Source organism: Equus przewalskii, chromosome 22, assembly GCF_037783145.1.
Source record: "Equus przewalskii isolate Varuska chromosome 22, EquPr2, whole genome shotgun sequence".
NCBI classification, from domain to species: domain Eukaryota; kingdom Metazoa; phylum Chordata; class Mammalia; order Perissodactyla; family Equidae; genus Equus; species Equus przewalskii.
Genome location: NC_091852.1, coordinates 24,401,536 through 24,422,849, shown reverse-complemented (window position 1 = coordinate 24,422,849; position 21,314 = coordinate 24,401,536). Strand labels below are relative to the sequence as shown.

The following is a 21,314-nucleotide window of genomic DNA, read 5'->3' as shown; positions in this document are numbered from 1 at the left end:
TGGCTTTGAGGGTTTACTAATAACTGTTCTGAACTTTGTGATGTCTTAAAATTGGCAGATGAGGTGAGATTTGTAGATGACACCTCAAGTGTCTCTGTAATCCCAGAGAGACATCTTCCAAATCACACTGATCTTCCAAATCACACATGGCACTGGTTTTCCCTAGTGAGAGAAGAAATGGGACATCAATTGTGTGGTTAGATGTTATTGCTTGCTTAGGGGTTTTGTGGCATTATTTAGCCTGGGCCATTGAGAAATGTGCCCAGTCATCTCCAACCACGGTCACTAATTTCACACACTTAGATTTTTTTGTTGTTGTCAGTGCCAACAAGTGGATTCCAACTCCCAGCGACTGTATGTACTGCAGAGCGACACCCTGCCTGGTCTTTTTGCACCATCCTCTCACCTTCTGGCACTGTATCAGACAAAGCTCCTCTGCTATTCGTACGGTTTTCATGACCAGTTTTTTCATTATGCATTAGCATTTACTAAACATATTATGTGGCAGGGTCTCTGCTAAATGCATCACATATATTTTCTCACTTAAAACTTAAGGCAGCTTCATGAGGCAAGATTTGTTATCCCCATTTCATGGAAGAGAAAACCAAGGCTTAGATTATTGGCAAGAGTCACAAAGCTGATAAAGATCAGAGATGTGTGCCCACTCACTAGGCTCTGTGGTCCCTCGCTGGGAATTAGAGAATACAGACTATCAATCCTGTCACATAGAACTTTCTAGCATTCTGCCAAGGCTCTGCATGACCATTTCTTCTTTCTGTTCCAGGAAGGAAGATTCTTAAACACCTGCAAAGCCAACACTGTTGCTGGCCCACTGCCTGATTATAAGCCAAACACAGTCTTCTCAGGCTAAGAATGGGATGTGTTTTTAATAAATGGCCTTGTACCCAGTCGGCTCACAAAGATTTGTTGAAAAACGAAGTTATTCACTAGAGCTGAAAACACGATTCCTCTGAGCATGAGTATACTTTGGGCAAGATCAAAATTGTACGGAGGCCCTACTCAGGTGTACTAACTCTTCCAAACAAATCTTTCTCTCTTTTTATTTATTTGTGAGAAAGATTCGCCCTGAGCCAATCCTCCTCTTTTTTTGCTTGAGGAAGATTAGCCCTGAGCTAACATCATGCCCGTCTTCCTTTACTTTATATGTGGGATGCCTCCACAGCATGGCTGACAAATAGAGTAGGTCTGCACCCAGGATCCAAACCTGTGAACCCCAGGCTCCTAAAGCAGAGTGTGCGGAACTCTAACCACTCAGCCATGGAGCTGGCCCCCAAAAATCTCTTTCTAAGGAGGTGTGAGGTGGGGTATTCTATCATGTTGCCAAAAGAGGAAACTAGCCTGAACTGGTTTGGGCAGGTAGTGATAAGCATTTTTATGAGCTACTGTCCTCTCAGTGGGGAGCTGTCCATTCCTTTGTGGTCTATCACAGACTTTGAGTTCACCAGCAGAACCCTGCCATGACTCTGGTTCCAGGCAGGACTGCGCCATCCCTTTAAAGAGCTTTCTGAATAGAGCCATTCAAGTTTGTAGTCACATTTCAGAGGGCAGGACTGGTCCTTCAGTGAAACCAAGTCACCATCATATTGAGATAAGACTATCTCCCATTATAGTAACGTCTAGCCAAATTCTACCTTCTCTTTCATCTCAGTCATAAAATATGGGCAAACTGTTCATAATGGTACTGTATTTCAGCCTTATAATCCCCACTGATTAACATGAAGAATCAGATTAGTTTTCCTCAAGCTCTGCTTTTTCATTCTTGCATATAAACACAGTTTTGAAAATGATAATCTGTGTACAATCTGAGTCAACTAACCACGTTTCCACCTTCCCACACCCATCTGAGTGAGATAAAAGAACAGATAAAGGAGAAGGCGGGGAAGAAAGAATGATGGAGATGTTTATTGAGACTGAAATGGAACATTGTTCTCTTTTATGAGTTAACAGCACAGTGTGTTAACAGGTGGTTACAAACTCACTCCAAAGTAAGGGTGACCTGCAGTTCCTAAAGAGCTCTGCCAGCTCTAGTGCCTCAAATCAGAGCAACCTGCTGAGGGGGTAGAACCATTCAGCCCAAGATAAATTACTGATCAATTGCATTTATATTTAGATTTACTTCCTATAAACACCACCAATATTTGCATTTTAAAACTCACACTGAATCACTGGTCCATATTTATGATGTTTACATGACAATTCAGTATGATTCTCTTGTAGATTTCAGGTGCAGGTGGTCAATACTGAGCATTTATTTACCTTTCCATGATCTTTGGTACATTTCTGGGTTCTTAAATATAAAAGCACAGGCTTAAATGGGCTACTCAATACTGCAGAAACACAACTATTTTGGATCTCAGTGTAAATACAAGTTTATGTCAAGCATTATTTACAAGATGAGAGCGAAAGCATAGACTTTAATAAGCTCTTTTCATAAATTAGCAGAATGACAGGCAATGGATTTTAATGAGTAGGGCCAAGATTACTAGACTACTAGTTAGTTAGAACAATCCTCCTAGAGGAGGAGACAAGTTTCATACAATGGAAGAATTTCCCTGGAGCACTGATACCAATGTCTCGTGTCGTGAGATTTACTCTGCTAGAGTCCAGGGTAGGGACAGTGCTTTTCTGGCCAATGTGGCTTGTTCAACCCATCAAACCCATATTAAAATACAACTTAGCTAGTAGCTTGCCACTGTTGTTTGGGCCCTGATGGGTACAAAAGGGCAAAGTACTGTCATTTTTAAGTGAGTATAAATAAGCTTGGAAGAATGAACCCTTCCAGTTGGATAAAAACACATCCAGCCTTATGTGAGTGACACCTTTGTACATAATCTTATATAGAGCTGATACGTATTCCTTCCCAGCAGTAGAATCTGGAAGTTGCAAATGAATGGCTATGCCACCTCGGAGTATCACCAAAATCTGTCTCTGCTTTGGGGTTGATACATAGATGTGAAAAGATTGAACAACATGATTTCTCATTCGAGTGCTCCTAAGAGAGGAGTTCTGATAAGCCCCAAAGTAGATCTGGATCAAAATCAGTTATTATTCAAGTATGAGGAGAGTACTTTATTTCACACCGACAGTTCAATTCTGATCTGTCTGGACAATTATATGAAAATAATAAATATATACATATATATCTATATCTAGCTCTATACTGAACACTGGGTTAATAGTTGCCAGTGTCCCTATACAGTACATTGAAAAAAGAACCCTTCTCCCTTCCTCCAGAACCTCACACTCATCTTAAAACTGTTATTGCAGAACTGTGCTGGTCTGTTTTCTTTCAAAGCAGTTTCTTTGAAATTGGATGGAGATGAGTTCAAACTGGACAATTTGGCACATTAACTGGTGGGGGGGCGGTTGTTTAGATGCATTATAATCTCTAAAAATGTGAGAGCTCAACGGAAATCCATGCCAATAGAAAGCCTGAGTAAAAATTTGTAATGACTGATAGAATATTTTTTTAAAAACCCAAAACACTGGTCTGTGCATGAGAAAGCAATAATTCTCTTCCACATCCATTACCTAATTCCAAGAGTTACTACTTTATATACTTCCAAACTTTGTCTCTCATAGAATTTAAAAATTCCAGATAAAACAGCTTTCCTTTGAATCAATTTTTTCATTTTATCCAATCCCCAAATACCAGAACCTGGAGAGCAAAAGCTGTGAATCCAAATATAGAAATAATCTGGAGGTCTGTATATCAAATCAGTGGCCATTAGTGTTTTTCTTTTCCTTATTTAATGTTTGAATTTGCTAAGAGATGACTCTCATGGAGATGTCCTTCCTCACTCCCAGACATCTGAAGCCAGGGGCTCTAGAACTGTGAGGTCTGGGTGAACGAGATGGTGTCAGACTTGTCCACGGCAAAGCCTCCATTGACATAGGACTTTTTGGTGTCTAAGTCTTCATTGTCAAGTATTGTAGATTCCAAGGCAAAGGGGTTCATGATGTTGACTTCAGATGAAACATCCATCTGCTCCAGCTCCTTCTTAGAGAGCTTCTCCACGATGCCTGTCCCGAATGCATCACCGAGGACATTTACCACCGTCCTGAACCGGTCCCTGGGGAAGAGAAAGGGTAAGCCAGACAGGAGGCCTAGATTTCATTCTTCTTCATCACTGGAGAGAGCAAAGGACCCGAAGCATTCAGTTACAAATTAAGCAAAGGCAGAAAGTGCTCTCCTCATGGCCAGCTGACCAGAGGCTCCTCTCCTCATAGGCCTGAGGCAGAAGGTTGTTTATAAAGGTACAGAATGAGCAAGCAGGCTCCTCTGGGTCTATGCTGCTAATAAGTCACAATGACTTCCCTAAAGCCAGCACCAATCTCTCTAAATCCTTTCCTCTCCTCCCAAAGAAATGTGAGTAGAGTCTTCACAGATATTTTGAGGAGCTAAGGGCGGGTCAGAATTCAGTAAGTCTTTCACCCACAACCTGTCTTGTGGGCATCTCTGGGCTCTCTTTTGGCTAAGGTAAGAGAACTTGGATGTTTTGTGGGTAGAGCATGTGCCAGTTGGCGGGGGAAGAGAGAGAGAGGGAGGGAGAGAGAAAGAGTGTGTGTGTAGGCGTGTGCATGCATGCCCAAGTGTTGCATGTGTGTGTCCCTGGTGTCCTTGTTTCTTTACCACACCTGGCCACTCAATGAATAAGCTAGCAGGGACACCACAGAGCAGGGGGTCAGAAAACACAAGTTAGCCTGGGCGTGGCATTCTCCTTGAGGCACCCTCAGCCAGTCTTAACTCCCAGACAGCCTGGAGAAGAGGCTGGCAGCAGGAAGATGTGTAGAGAAGGCATACTGGGGAGGAGAGTATCCTTTTTGATACTGGAGCATTATTGGTAGGAACTGTGTCTATGAATATTCTTGTGAAACACACACCTACAGGGCAGAAAAGGCCTATAGTGCTTATACATGTCCATCCTGGATGCCCTTCTGTTATTTAGGACAAGGCTAAGGACTGAACTAGACCCTGGTATGGACCAGCTAGTGTCTTTCTTTCCCATGGATCAGAATGGACCTTTGACTTCTCTGGTACCTTGGAAGTGAAGGTTATTGGTTCCAGGAAGAACCAGGGAACGGAGAGAAGTGCAAACCCACCATCTCCACTAGAAAGAAAAGTCAAAACTCTTGCCTCCATGGTGGGGTACCTTGACAAGAAAGGTGCCACCTCAGCTGGGCCTTGTAGGACCAGCCACCTACTGAGGAGGTCTCACATGGCACAGCTTCCCAGGTGCAGGAGCTTTTGTCTTGTGGGATGTGACTGTATCTTCAAACCCACATGGAGTGTTTCTGCTACCCTTTCTACCATCTCAGCTGCTGCTTGCAAACTACACAGCACTGTACTCCCCAGTAAGCCCGGCAGGTTCTGAGTGAAGCCTAAATATGGAGTTACACTTACCCCTGACGGACAGAGGACAGAGCCAGACCTAGATGCAGGAAGACCAACACACAAAATGGACATCAAGGATAAAGCTGGGAACCAGGCTTATTCTAACTTTAACCTTGAGGGTCACAAAAGGCATGTTCTTACCTAGATGTCACGTGTGTTCTTTAGCTGTGCGTACTTGTGTGTGTGTGTGTGTGTGAGAGAGAGAGTGAGGGAGAGAGAGAGAAAGAGAGAGTTGTTGGTCGAGGCCTAAATGGTCCAACTCATTCTAATCATAACAATAAAACTTGTCATCTATTGAGCACATACTGCCTGCCAGACACTGTTCTAGATACTCCTCTCACATGAGCTCACTCAGTCCTTACACCAACCCAATGAAGTAGACAGAATCTTTCTCATCTCACAGATAATGCAACTGGGCCTCAGAGAGGTTAAGGAATTTGCTGAAGGTCAAGCAGCCAGTAAGACACTGAATGGGGATTCAAACCCAAGTTAGTCTTACCCCAAGGCCTTTGCTTGTGCCACTACCCCTCATGGTAATGAAGATCTTGGGAAGATGGGCTGATTTTGAACCAGGTGGTTCTGAACCTATGATGGTGACCCAGGGCTGGGACAGGCTAGGGTGGCCTCTGGGGTTTGGAATGTCTGGGACCTTGCCTAGCTTCTTCACCTTATTATTTTATGTTTATCTTGTCCCACACCCAGCTCCTAACCTTGAGCATTACCAGGTATAATGAGCTAATTGAGATAACTGGCTTTTAAAAATCACTGCTCAAAGTTATGAGGAGTTAATTTTTAAGCACGTTATCAGATGGCCTGGTCAGAGGGAAATTAAAGCAGCAACAGATGGCTCGTTAGGCAATCCGAGGAGAGAATGATGACAGACAGCAGATTCTGCCTGGCTGGGAAGCCCGCCCTCCCATCCGGCCGTGGACGCGCATTTATTCCAACTCACAGGAACCAGTCGACGGCGATGACCAGGGTGACATCCTCAGCGGGCAGGCCCACGGCACTCAGCACCATCACCATGGTCACCAGGCCGGCCTGGGGCACACCAGCAGCTCCAATGCTGGCGGCTGTGGCCATGATACTGTAGCCAAAACACACCAGCACGAAAGGAGTTAGACATCCATTTCTCTCTTCAAGGCCCCTGGCCCAAAACGGTTAGTCCCGATGGCTGTTACTCCTGTGTCCCCAAGTTGGCCAATCAGAATCTGTTATCTGCTGAGCACCAGCTCTGCCTCATTAGAGAGCAGTGGGAGCCTGAGGGAGTATGATCTTCTTCTAGGGGGAGATATGGCCAGTCACTCTAATGCAAGGAAGTGGAGAAGAACTGCATGAGAGGTAAACAAAAAAACAAGCAAGAGATATTCAAGAAGAAGGCAAGAGTCTATCAACTGGGGTATTTATGGAAGGCTTTATCTACCTATCTATGCATTCAGCCATCCTAAACAAGTGCTAGGTACCTCTCCCCCTGCTTCCTTCCTCCCTTCTTCCATCTACTCACCCAGCCAATCATTTATTGAGCATCTAATAAGTGCCAGGAATTTACATTGCCTTGAAGGACGGTAGAGGGATAGTGGGAGGGGCGGATGGGCAAGGGTATTTCAGGTGAAGGCATAGGAATGAGGCAATGGTCAAGCAGGTTTTATACACTTTCTTGACATGACAAGACTCAACCACTTGGGGATCTGCCCTTTAGGGCATTGAATTGAGAAATAGCTATGACTCCTGTCCAAGGTACAAGCATTCATTCCTGACTTCTTTTTTTTTGCCAGTGGATGCACTTTGTGTAAAAGGAAGAGAGATCTGGAATCCAGTAGAGGCAGCCAAATGAACTTCATTACTATGTATTTAAAAGATCCCTCTTGGGCAGAGAAAATGCGACACGAGGTATTTTTCTGTTTGGAATGTGCAGTTTTTCATCAGCAACATCTTCCTTATTTAAATCTGGCCATTTTGGAGGAAACAAAGGTTTAATATGCCCACAAAAGTCCCTGTATTTGAATGAACTTGAGGGGACACCCACTACACTTTTTGGACATGTGTTTTTTTATCCTTGGGCCAAGGATGCCATTGGGTTGAAAGATGAAGATGTAGAAACTGTCAATTTAAACTAGAAGAATCCCTGATTCTATCCACAAATCCATATTCTTGTGAGTTCGAAAAGCCTCAGAATTCTTACTAAGCTGATGCTACTACTCATTTATCTGTCTAGTGATGTGTCACAGATGGCATTTGAGGGGATGGTCAAACACAGGCCAGAGTTCTTTAACAAGTGTGTTTTCCTTCAGTGGTTGTGGCCACCAATTTATAGTAAATTAGAGATTTCTGTGCTGTCCCAATTCCTCTAAAAGCTTCAAGCTTCCATAATCCTTTAGATCTGTTTTGACAAGTACTCTTTGGAAAAGCTAAGCTTATTTCAATGCTGGTTGAAAAAATTTAAAATGAATGCATCAATGGGTTTTCTTTGTCAGAAATAATTTGTGCCCATACCCACTGATCCCGCTTGAAAACCCCACCAGATCATGGTTAACATAGCCTGTGGCTGGGCTGGAAACTCAAAATCCATTTAGTCAAAGAAAACTCTGTCCTTGACCCTTGACCATGCTTACTAAACTTCAGCCATCTGACTGGCTTTGGTCTGAAACTATAAATCTTCAGATAGGGGGAAAAAAATAAAAATCTATTCCTTCTGCTTTGACTTTAGAGTGTTTTCACAGAAGAAAACACAATAATCATTGGTAGAAAGTTCTTTCCTAGCATTGAGATCTGGTTTAACTCAGCTCACTAACACAGGTTGGGGACTGGGTTGTGAACCAGAGTGAGCACAGGTTTTCGAGTCAGACAGACCCGGCTCTGCTGGGTTACTAACAGTGTGTCCTTATGCAAGTTACTGCTGTGACTCTCAGTTTCTCACCCATGAGATGGGGATAGTATGCCTACTGTGCAGGGCTGCTGGGAAGATTAAATGAGGTAATATATGTGAGGCATCCAGTATACCACCTGGATATAGCAGATGCTTAAAATCTGATGCCATTTCTGCTATTTCAGCAGCTGCTACTACTACTACTTCTACTGCGACTGTCGCTAGTATTACTCTACAAAAACAACGTCTATTGCTATTACTGCTACTTTTTTCCTCTAAGCTCTTTCTAGGCCCCAAACCTTGTAATTATCTTTTGTTTTAAGAAAATTTATCCCATTTTCAATCATTTGTAACCTTTGATAAGTGAAAGTATAATAAAACCACAAAAGGGTCTGTTCTGGGTGGATGGTGCCTGTTTCCTTGATGTCTAGTTGAAAAAGACCACAGGAAGAGATATACTATGGGTTCAAATATCTCTTTAACCATGAACCACATGAACCACAACTGTACCTTGTACAGTTAAAAATTATAATTATTATTTTATTCTCTCCCAGTTAGAGCCAGAGAGGATTTTTTTAATTTTAAGTCATTGATTACTCTGGGCCTCACAGTTGCTGTTATTGGCTCTGGGCAAGCAGTTATCAGCAAGTCTGATTTAAGAATACACTAGAGCAGAGAGAGAGGTTTTTTGTTTGTTTTTTGAGGAAGATTAGCCCTGAGCTAACATCTGCCACCAATCCTCCTCTTGTTTGCTGAGGAAGATTGGCCCTGAGCTAATATCCATGCCCATCTTCCTCTACTTTATATGTGGGATGCCTGCCACATCATGGCTTGATAAGCAGTGCATAGGTCCGTGCCTGGGATCTGAACTGGTGAACCCTGGGCTACTGAAGCGGACCACGTGACCTTAACCACTACACTACTGGGCTGGCCCCAGAAGAGAGGTTTTTATGTGAATTGATTATTTAGCCTCTAGGCCCAAAGTTTATTCCTCTAGCAGTTAGGGTTTTCTTTTTTTTAAAGGTTAGAAGGATCTATGAAACTTAGTTAGGACTGAGGCAGAGGGAGGGAATTCCTCACATAATGGTAAAGACTCCTTGGAAGTCAGTTCAGTGCAGACTGGGTTCACAGAGTTGGGTGAGGGAGGTGGGAAAAGGCACTTGGAAGTATAAAAGTAACAACTTCTGAACCAGGGGTGGTTGTGGAACTTTCTCAGGTAGGATTCAAGGTTTCAATTTTGACATACTTGCTGCTGTTCAAACTACAGGACTTTACTCAAGCTCTGTTTGCAAGGGCTTCCTCAGCCACTGACACTTCACAGATCATGCAGTATCGGTACAGTTTCCCAGCTGATGTGCCAAATGATCTGGTTTGTACTTGTCTTCAGTTAATTTCAAGCAAACTGCAATAAATACTTTACAATTTAGGGTTGAGGAAGATTTAAAAATGTACTGCATTAGAACACTTTCAGTTAATGAACTTACTTTATGCCTGGATTTATGCCTATGCCAAGTGCTGGGGATGCAAGAGTGAATCAACTCTGAAAGGTTCAGATTCAACCTTGTACAGGCCTAGGGACCCAGTTTAGTCTTAAGCTTCCACTCTAAACTGAACTAAAGTCTCCAGGTTAACTCACAATCCCAATCCATCATTTCACAATGCTGCCCAGTAGAAGTTTCTGCAATGACAGAACCTATTTCTACAATGATAGCACCTTCTGTCTGCTCTGTCCAATTTGGCAGATATCACACATGGCTAATGGCTACCATACTCAACAGTGCTATTCCAGATAAACAACTGTGGCAAAATTCACTAATGATATTTTTACCATATACTTGAGCAGACAATTTCAGTATTCATTCGACTAGAATTCCCTGTAGTATTTGTCTCCAATGACCATTTCATCCTTGAAAATCTCTCTTCTTTGGGTTTCCGTGACACCATGGTTTCACGGCTCTCTTCTCACCTTTCTGTTCCTTCTCATTTTTCTCTTGGGTTTCCCCCTCTCTGCCTGCCTCTAGTATTAGGACTTTTTAGGGCTCAGTCCTTAGTCATTTCCTCTTCTCTATAAACTCTCCCTACGTAATGTCATCCATTGCCAACATTCACTGATTGCTTAGTATGCAGGCATTCAGTTATGTGTCAGTATGTTCTAAGCATTTTATATACATCATCTGACTTAATTATCCACTACTTGCATAAAATGTAGGTAGCATATTATTGTCATTTTACAGATGAGAAAACAGAAGCTTAGAGAATTCAAGTAACCTGGCTGAGACCACAGCTAATCATGGTGAAGCTCAGATTCAAACACGGATAATTGACTCATGACCCATGTGCTTGTTGGCCACCATCAAGCTAATGATCCTGAGTACTTTATCTACATTTCTCACTGCCTATTTCCACATGGATATCTTAAATTCAGTGTGTCAAAAAGTGTAAACTCTTTATCTTCCCACCTATACTTGCTTCTGTTACACTAGTCTCTGTTCTGGTAAGCACCATTCACTAATCCAGAACCATCCACCAATCCTGGGGGTTACCCTAGCCTTCCCCTGTCAAGCACTCCTAATCCAACTGATGCCTGTTGAATTCATTACCTCTTCCCCATCTCTTCTGTCAGTACCTTGATGTAGGCCTTTTCATACCTTACCTGGACTTCTGCAGGAGTCTCCTAACTGGTCTTCTAGCTTTTTAAATTTTTAGTTGACTAATATTGTTTACTTCTTACATTAGTCTTTAGCTGTCTACTGGAGATAGCTGTTTCATTGTATGATATTCAATTTCATACAGTCATTATAATCACATTGAAGAAAGTTTGGAAATCAACATAATCTCAGTACTCATTGCAGATATTTTACTCATTTTTAAAACACGCCTATATCTACACACATAAAGCTTTATCTATAGTCATGTATTTGGAAGATATGCAATTTTGTACCTTGATGATTTCAACCAACATATGTCATGTGATCTTTCCTAACATCAGGAAGCACATCACAATTTACTTTATACTTTATATGATAATTTTATAAATCAGTGGATTATGGGTTATATTTGCTTCCTTATTTGGCATTTTCTGTATTTTTCTAATAAAAACAGTACGACAAAGCACAATACACTCTTAAAGGTGCTACGAGGATAAATAAAACCAGAACTAAACAAAATATATCCTCTATTTTGATTTAAGACCTTCATACATATCTTTTAAATGGTCTATAAAATATTGAAGTGATTGAATATCCTAGATTTTAATCAATAAGTTCTTGGTTGATAACATACAAATTGTTTAAATTTTTTCAACATTATATTTAGCACTATATTGAGGATGTTTTTACATAAAGCATTTTTCTTATTTAGGATAAATTTGAAGTGTAAATTCCCAGAGCAAGGATCACTGCATTGGAAAATTGTGAGTCACTTTTAATAAGTTTCCAAATTAATTTCCAAAAGGGTTGAATCAGTTTATATTGTCATTAGCAATATAAAGTTTTATTGGAACATTTGCAAAAGAAAAAAAAAGGATACAAATAAACATTTATAGGATATTGCTTTGCCTAGTACTCTTACTTGGTCTTCTAGCTTTTGGTTCCTGCTCCTGTCCAGTCCATCCACCATATTGCCAATTACCTTTCTAAAATGCAAATCTGTCCATCATATGAAAGACTGTCTCAGACCCTTTCAGGAACTCCTCACACAAAGCCTTTCATGATAATGACCCCTGCCTCCTCATTTCTTTATGTCCTCCACATTGTACTCTTTATGACAGCCATACCAAAAAATCTGTACTTTGTAACTAGGCCATGATTACATCACAAGTCCCTGTACATACTATTCCTTTAATCCAAAATGCTCTTAGCTTCCTTCTTCTCCTACTAAATTCTTATTCCTCTTCTAAGACTTAACTAAACTTTCTCCTCCTCCAGGAAGCCTTTCCTCACCTTCCAGGTAGAGCCAACCCTTCCTTCTTTGGTGCCCTCTGTGCCCCCCATTGAAATCTCTATTATAGCCCTCGTATCCCCTACCTACTGGGAACCCCTTGAAAGCAGGAATTGGCCCTTATTCATCCTTGAGTCCCTGGTATCCACTCTGTGCCTAGCACATGTTGGTGCACTGAACTGAGAAAAGAGTAACGCCTTTGGCTATCCAGGCCCTGAAGCAGAAATCTTGCATACCATGATCCCACTACTTGTAATAGTGGTAATCTTGGGAAGGGACTTTATAGACCAAGAAAATGAATCCATGATTGGACCATTCTTGATCTCCCTTCAATGAAGATTTTTACTTGAGGCAATTCTAGTAATAGAGATGAAGATGAATGTAACACGATGCCCCACCTGATAGTGATGATCTGCCCAATGTCCAAGTCCAAGTTATTCAACTGTGCAATAAACACAGCTGCCACTGCTTCGTAGACTGCGCCCCCATCCATGTTGATTGTAGCCCCAATGGGTAACATAAATCTAGTGATCCTCTTGTCTATGTGGTTCTTTTCTTCAGCACACTGGAGAGTGATAGGCAGTGTTGCCGAACTGTGTGATAAAAAGAAAGGAACTCATGGTCTAGGAATGCTGGTCCTCAATCTTTGCCTGGAGAGACACCTCGGTTCCAAAAACTAAGTCCAGAGCCCAAAGCATGCTGGCACTTTTGGCAGGTCCAGGAATCAGAGGTACTGTGCTTACCACTGCTCCAAGTTATACCCACAGCCCCTTCCTGGGCTGCAGGCCATGCCAAGAAGGCAGGGAATATCCAATAGGATAAATAAAAGTGTTCAAGGACATGAGCAAAGAATATGGAGGTCATTTCTCCAATTAAAGGAAGCTACAAAAACCACAAGCTATAGGCAGTGCTTCCAAGTGAGGTGAGAGTTGATAAGGCCTGGCCCAGAGACTTCTTCCAGACACCCCTCTTGTATTTACCTGGAAGAGATCATGAGAGCTGTCAGGAGAGCCTGGGCCATTCCCATGATGAATCGGAAGGGGTTCTTTCGTACGATTATGAAATATATCAGTGGGAGAACTATAAGGGAGTGGATTGCAAGCCTGTAAACAAGAGAAATAGGTTCATAATTGATACCACTTCTTCATATTAATCATTTTTTCAAACAGCTTTTTTTTCCATGGTATATCATTCAGCCCAATGAGAAAATGAGAAGCAGAGCAGGAATATGTCTCATTCCACATATGAGGATTAGGAGACTCAGTGAATGAAGTATCTTGTCAAAGTTAATGGCAAAGCCAGTAGCTGAATCCACATTTCAGAGCTCACAGAACAGTTGTGTCATGCTGCCAAGCCCTGTACATGCTATTCCTGCTATACGTGCTAAAATGCTTTTCCTTCCTTCTGCTGCTGAATTCATACTCCTCCTCTCAGACTCAGCAAAATTCCCCCTTCCTTTGGGAAGCCTTCCCTCACCTTCCTAGTTCGAGCTGACCCTTCCTTCCTTGGTGACTCTGTGGCCCCATGCAAACCTCTATCATAGCCCTTCTCACAATACTCAGCCCCTCTGTTCCTTGGACCATGCTGCTGTCTTGCTGGATGGTACCCACTGTCTAAGAGGTGAGTCAGGTTGCAGTAAGGAGGAAGAAGTCTCTGCTCTTCCATAGTCATACTTCAGGACTGACCCTCTTTTCTTTGTTACTCATGCTTTCCAAAACTATTCCTTATTTCACATGGAAATATACAGATTATACAAAACAGAGGGCTTAAGTAATGAGACCAATTCAGCAGATGCCATATAAGTGGCAACCTAGAGTTTATAGATCAGTTATGTGGAGCTGAAGTAATAAGAAATGGTCACTGAAAATACAGATCCTGAAGGTCTAGAAAGAGGGTCTTCTAGAGAGTAGGGAGGTTGTGGCTAAGAACTATGAGGAACAGACTTTGTTTCCTTTTAGAAACCTAGATAGGGCAAGAGAATAGAAACCAACAGAACCCCATTATGAAATGGCTCAGCACAATAAACCTTAGCTACATCACTGCCTGGACACAGCTCCTGGCCTCTAGTAAGGTAGATGGTCTCGCCTCCCTTACCAGTGGGGCCCTGGGATTTGACTCTGGCCTCACACTGCAGGAGCCAGACTTCCCCGTTGGCTGTCAGTGCTGTGCTTTTGGTAAACACAGATTAAGAACCAAATGCTGTGCAGTGGAAACTCCCCAGTGCAATCAACTTCCAATAGGTGAGCTGACTATTCAAGTTGGGTGTTTGGGGCATTGACCTGTGGGAGTCAAACTGATCATATTTACTCATTCCCTTAGTCCATAGTTCTTAGAACATGTGATGTATCCTGCCCCCAGGTAGATATCTGGTGGCACCATCCATAACCTATGCCACCACATGTCCCCTCAAGGAACCAATAACTGAGCTGTAATAAATATGCAAATGATTTGTCCCCTACTGCCTTCCTGCTTTACACAATTCCTACCAGTCTGAAGATTTTCCCAGAACCCTCCGACATTCTGACAATGCAGGGTATGATAATGGTTACCAGCCCCACCAATAAGGTTGGAACCAACCAGCTCCTACATGCTCAAGTCTGATTTCATTCAGGCCCTGCCTAATTTCTTTCAGTCTTGGGGTACATGGGGGCTAATCTCACTTGCTTGGTTAGTTAATATCCTCGAGGAAGTGAAGGCCAGGAGAGAGCCAAGAGAGGCTACCAGTAGGTTTTGCTCTCATTTAAAAAAATTATTTTAAAACAACTAATAAAGGCAGTGACAAAGCCTGGTCTAGGCTGTTCTGCCAAGATGTGGCAATTAGCACAGTGTGATCCACCTCCAGTGCAGCTGTTAAAGGGCAGCCCTCCTCCCCCCGCTCTCCTTTCTCTGAACCCCATCTTTCCCTGAATGTGGGAGAGAAGCAGAATTTAACCAACTGAAACTCAGCCTCTCAACAGCAATCCATTGGCTCAAAATGAGGTTTCTTTTCTTCTCTTGAGTCTGACATACCCACTCAGGACAGTGACCATGTAAAGGCCCAGCTTGCGGAATAATTCCCAGTCTTCAACTTCTATGATTTTCCCGGCAATCAGGAACAAAATACCGAGAGGCATGTAACTAGAAAGGAAGCACAGCAAAGAAGTGCTTCCGTCAGCAGGTGTTTTCTCAGGGTGGGATTCTTGGGGAAGACACAGCTGGGGCATGCACCTTGGCTTGGCACATGCACTCAGCTGGAAGGAAGAGAGTACACAATGAAGCTAAGGTCTCAGGTTCAGGCCCTGGTACACCACACTGACTCCAGATTTCAGCACCTGTGTGCACCTTAAATTCTACCTACCTGAGCTACCAAAATGGAACAAACTTGGCAAGAACGTGTGGTTAAACTGGTGTAAATCCCACGCCTTGCTCCTAGTATCCTTACATCCTGCTGATTGTCACATCTACAGATCTCACTTTAGCTTGAACTTCCGAATAGAGCCACTTGGCTCATTCTAGCCATGGTCATCTTGTTTACCAGGTAGTGGTATTAGCAGTAGAGCAATAGAGTTAGCAGTGGAAGTGGCTGTAATAGCTCTGTTTACAGCTCTCATTACATGGCTTGCATTGGGTTAAGCATTCTACATGCATCATTTCACTTAATGTCCTTCTCCCAACCCTAGGGGGAGACTTTATTATCCTTGTTTTACAGATGATGAAGCTGAGGTTCAGTGGGATTAAGTGACTGAAATAACTGAACCCTTTATGTCACTGTCATGTCTACACTTCGGAGTAAATAATGTTGAACCAGCTCAATATGAGATAAACAGGGGCAGAGGTCTCCTAGGAAAGGTGGACTTTTTGGCATCTCAGGGACAGGGCAGATACTCAAGTGGTGCCACTGGTATGTTCACCCAATGGCGGCTTTCATTTGGATAGGTTAGTGCCCATGCTGTACCAGTTGTAAATATTTTGAAATCATTTCTGCATGAGGCCTAATAAGGAAAGCCCTTCATCTTTTGATGTTCAAGGAACTCCTTCAAATCACTCCTTTAAGAGTTACTTCTTACAAGAATGCTTGGTGAGTTCAAGATGATCATGGGCTTTGGTAGAAAAGACAGTAGCTGATGTCTAGACTTTTGTTAGTGAACTAACTCCTACATAAGATGTGGAATTATTTAACACTCTAGTGTCTTGATTCAGTGTTCACCCTCTCTCGGATGAGGTCAGCTGAGAAACATAAGCCTATTCATTCTAATTTTGAGGGGACAGTCATCAGAGGAAGCAAGATGGTGTTAACTGGTGTCCGCTCACCACATAATGATCTGAACGATTTTCATGGTTGCCTCACTCAGAGCATTGAAGAAATCCACCAGAATCTGTCCCTTTTCTCCCATTTTTCCAATGACAAGTCCAAAGACGAGGCAAAAGACAATCAGGCCCAGGATATTTGTGCTGTCTGAATACATGCCTACGACTTTGTATTCCTTTGTTTCGTTCTGTGGATCAAATCAAGAAAATACATTGATGCATGATTATAATCTTGTTAGAATTATAGGCCCTGAAATGAGAAGATACACTAGCCAAACATAATAAACTAGTGATCTACCAATCAGTCAACAATACTCTGGGAAATATAATTAAAAAAAAACCAAAAACACCTATGTATGTATCAACTTTTATTGCCCCTATCCAGTGCCATTAAAGTTTAAAGTGCTTTTTTTTTTTCTCTTTCTCTCTCTCAATAAATCCATATTTGAATATTTCTTTTGATGATTTCCTATTCTGGCGTGTTTTACATTTTTAATAAGAACTAGAATCAAGGCACTTTGCAGGGTTATTTTAACTACCAGCCTGCATAAACAAGATGAGAATTAATAATGTAAGAAGCACAAAGTATTTACCAGTGTGAACATTTTTAAAGAGATTTTACTATCTGTTTTATCCTGATAATGAAGCACAGGAACATTCTTTATTGCCTCTAATTTTGGATGACCAACAGAATTTTAGAGATATAACAGTTAACCAGATACCTACTACTATGAACCATTTCTTCATTTTATCCTGGGTAAGAACAGCATGAGATTTACTGAGAGATTTCATAGGGAGATAATGTAATCTGAGTGGTGCAAACCATATTTATAAAGAATTATGTTGATAAGCCACTGGGGTACCAGTCATTTCTTACTTATGATCTGATATGATCAAATACATATTCATCAAGCAGCTAGAATGTGCTAACAGCATCGCATACAACATAAGGTCTTAAAATGCAGCTAGAGAGATAAGACTAACCACGAAAAACACGAGCCAATGACAGAAAGACGGTGTGTAATTAACTACACAGTCAGGCTATGAGTTACAGGCATCCTATGGAGACTCTGGACAGGAATGAGGACTGTGAGGTTAAATCTAGGCCTGAGCAGTAGGCAGCCAGGAGATGAAAGCATACTGCAGAAAAATGGTAAGCAAAGGCAAAAGCCATCATGCACTGGGCCTCTGTTCCCTGCTTGGATAATTCCTACTCATCCTTTGTGGCCCCCAAACTAATTTAAACGTCCTTGTCGAATGCCCCAGAGGATCCTATTCTTCCCTATGGTGATATTTATCACTCTTCACATGAGGGTAGATGCCATGTTTTTTCACTATTGTAATCCCAATGCCCAGCAGGGCCTGGCACATAGAGGGTGCACAGAAAATCTTTGTGGAACCACACTGAAAGGCAACAATGAGGAGGAACTGAGGAGGCTGATCTGGATAGAATAGAGGGGCCGAGTGGGAAGTAAGCTAGGAAACTGGGGAGGAGCCAGGTCTTGGAGGGCTACTGAACTCATCAAAGGAGTTAAGGCTTTCTGTGTAGGAAGCAGGGAGCCACCTGTGGTCTATTTAATTTCAATTCTTAAGTCTACTAAATATTTCTTTTTTTCCTTAAATCTTTCCTTCCATGTGAAGGCAGAGAACATTCAGGAGAAATCTACTACAGGATGACAAATATACTACTTCAGGCCCACACTTTCTAATCTCCAATGCTGAAATCCCCAGAGCTCTCAAAGCCCATTGGTTTTATTGATAAGTTTATGGCAAACTCTTGGTGGCAAAACCTATCCTGAACTGAGATGAGGCTACTTAAAGTCTATTTCTCTTCCTTGGCAGAATATTTATTAGTTTATTCATGAAATATTGATGAGCTTGATTCTAGAGTGTTGTTGCCAATACCATTTAAGGACGTAGCATAACATACAGTATATATACCTTCTAAAGTCTGAAGAACTCTGGATTCTGAATCATATCCTGGCAGAGAATTTTGGATAAGTACTTGTGGGCCTGAATTCTGTGTTTACATAGTCTTGCAAATCTAAAGCAGTTCCCAGAGGTGCCCAACTCAACTCCAAGGAATGACAGAGATGTAGAGGCAACAGGGCTCATTCGTTTCTCTACATGGTACAGTTGATTCTCGTTATTCTCGGTAGTTATGTTCTATAAAGTGGCCGCCAACACTGAATTAGTGAATATTTAATCACTGTTCTTGGGGGAAATACAGGATTAAGTTCCTGGGAACCAATGGTCACAACATTTTTGTCAAATAGTCGATATGTAACTTTGCTTTATGTGCGTTTCTGTTCAAAGACACCTTATTTAATATACATTCTTGAATCATTAATGTTGAACTCACAACTAACACAATATAACTCATGCCTGAACAAAGCTTATCCAACACACGTATATTCTCCTCAAGGCACATTATAGCCTTCTTGCATTTAAGAGCAGTAGACAGCACTTTAGCACTATGCTCGGGAGACATTTTAAACAGTGAAATCACCACGAAAAAGAAGAAAAATGTGAAAAATGTGGCGTAGACACACTTCAAAAAGGACACTTGTTTACAACATGAGAGCTGAAACAAGAAGGCAAAGCACAGCTTTATTCATTTTCAGCTGGGAATGTATGTATTATTAGGTGACTTAAATTTTTCACCACTCTTTGTGTGTCTGCAAATGACATGAACGTGTCATGAATGTTGATTTGGGGGTTACAAATACATTTTGGCGAGTAGGTGAATTCACAAATGCAGGATGAGTGAATAACAAGGATCAACTCTATTTCCATCTCCTGCTCATTCACGACTCAGCCTCTGCGTACTGGGAAGGGGCGCAGGCAACAAGGAAGGATACGATACCTTGGAAATAGCAGTTGTCGTGACGACTGTGACAGATGCTTCCGTCGTGTTCATCTCTGGCTCAATGGAAGGATTCACTTCTTCACGCTTAGTTTTATACTGCACGTTGGAAGATAGAAAGGACAAAGAAACAAACAAAGGAAAAAGTTTTTTAAGCATCTGAGGCTAAATCACAGGAGTACGTTACTTTCGCCAAACAAGTGCCACTGACGGGTTCTACCTATGACACCTCTGTTGGCTCCAGGGTTGGACAGCACCTCCCATGAGGCTTTGGAACCAAAAGTGGGATCAAGAAATCCAAACCCCTGACTCCCACAGCCACCATTCAATGATGTCAAAATGTTCTCCCACTTTCAATAAAAAGGGACAAATTAACAGAGCAGTTGTGAAAGTATAGGTTTTATTTGTAGGCAACTTAATGGACAGACTCTATAGGGATCCCTATCAATCATTTTTGTTTCTGTTTATTTATTTATTCACTTATTATTTTTAATCTGGAAGAAACATCTCATTACTTTGATAAACGTAGTCACCATAACTTTAATAAACATCAAGAACTATATGGTTGTTCCAAAATCAACAGTCCTTTTAGGGCTATTTCCATGAGTGAGATTTCTGTTGAATGTCCTTCCTTCAGCCCTGTTTGGTTCTGCAGAGCTTCAGCAGAGAGGTTTAAGAAAGAGCTAGTACACCATTACGCCAGGCATAACTGTCACTCCAACAAGGCTCTGCCAACACCAGGAACCTTACAAATGATCACTGTGGCTGAGCCACAAAGGCACCCCTAAAATAGAGGTGGTTCTGTGCCTCTTGGAGATTGGCAGGGAGCAATTTAATTGCCATTTTTATTGGTATACACAGAGGTCTCTGTTCATGTAATTTATGCAAATGAATTCAGCAGTTTGTGATAGACTCAGCTGTCTTAAAGTACATAGATAAACAAGAGAAAAACGCTTGAAGGAAATGGAGTGAAGAGATTGTTAAACTTTCCTAGAGAAAAAATCATGGCTTTGTTACATTGCTTTCTAGAGTGCTAGCAATGGGGACGTAATGATTAAGGAAAAGCCCAAATATAAGGAGCACTAACCACCCACGTGGGTTAGACACTGATTTCCCAGCATGAGAGGAAAAGGCAAGAGGAAACCGAGCGCTACTTTTTTCACTGCATTGCAGCTGCAGGCAGTCTCAGTTTCTTCACAAATATAATGTGGTTCTCCAAAAATAGATACTGGAGGCCACATTTTAAAACACTCATTGTTTGATAAGTTCCTGACTTGCTCTATTTGAGCCCTTTTGCAGCGAAAAAAGGCATAATGGCAAAAGCAGTGTAAGTTAAGACACACATTTCACAGTGGCCAGAAAGACAGGAAACAGAGGAGTCACCCGAAAGTCCTCCATTCACAGGCACCTTTCCTGCCATTTTTGATGGGCTAATTCCATTTCTTGGGTCTCAGCAGGAAAAAAAATCTTAATTGGTAACGGGGAGAAGGGAGCAACTTGACGGCAAAAGTCATTATTATTACCTGCTGAAAACAGGCTTGGACAAGGTTCTCGGGGAACATGTTCCTGTCGGAGACATGAAAAGCAGTATTATGTTAAGGCAAAAGTGTTGTTTTTTGGTTATACACAAAACATTAGTGGATGAGGATAATACAGAAATTAGTACTCTGGTTTCTCTTCTGGCCTCTCCTTCCCATAGTACTTCTTTATATCAAGATTTATTTTTCCCTGCTGAGCTTCAACCAAGTATAGAAAGCTCTCCTAATCAATTGTCACTTAACTGAATCACTGAGTAACTGATATATGCGCTGTCCTTGGTGAAACCACACAGGGATGTGGACACTCACAGATAAGAGGCTTTAATATTCTGCACATTTCTGTTTTCATTATAAGAATGTATACCTACCAAGAGTCCACTGCATTTGTTCCCAAATTCTTTA

General features: G+C 41.8%; 1 protein-coding gene across 2 annotated transcripts in view; it reads right to left on the bottom strand.

Annotated features, from left to right (window-relative positions):
• Nucleotides 1-1,900: 1,900 nt before the first annotated feature.
• The window catches only part of SLC1A1 (solute carrier family 1 member 1), a 73,062-nt gene continuing 53,648 nt past the window's right edge, over nt 1,901-21,314 (bottom strand). The window contains exons 5-12 of one of the 2 annotated variants that reach the window (XM_008538280.2): nt 20,898-20,940; nt 19,375-19,473; nt 16,512-16,696; nt 15,231-15,338; nt 13,202-13,324; nt 12,620-12,814; nt 6,369-6,503; nt 1,901-4,094 (exon numbers count right to left, since the gene is read on the bottom strand). In XM_008538280.2, the coding sequence (XP_008536502.1) occupies nt 3,848-4,094; nt 6,369-6,503; nt 12,620-12,814; nt 13,202-13,324; nt 15,231-15,338; nt 16,512-16,696; nt 19,375-19,473; nt 20,898-20,940 (1,135 nt within the window). In that variant the 3' untranslated portion in view covers nt 1,901-3,847. The remainder of the gene's footprint in view (nt 4,095-6,368; nt 6,504-12,619; nt 12,815-13,201; nt 13,325-15,230; nt 15,339-16,511; nt 16,697-19,374; nt 19,474-20,897; nt 20,941-21,314) is intronic. The other variant, XM_008538281.2, reaches the window with a different exon arrangement.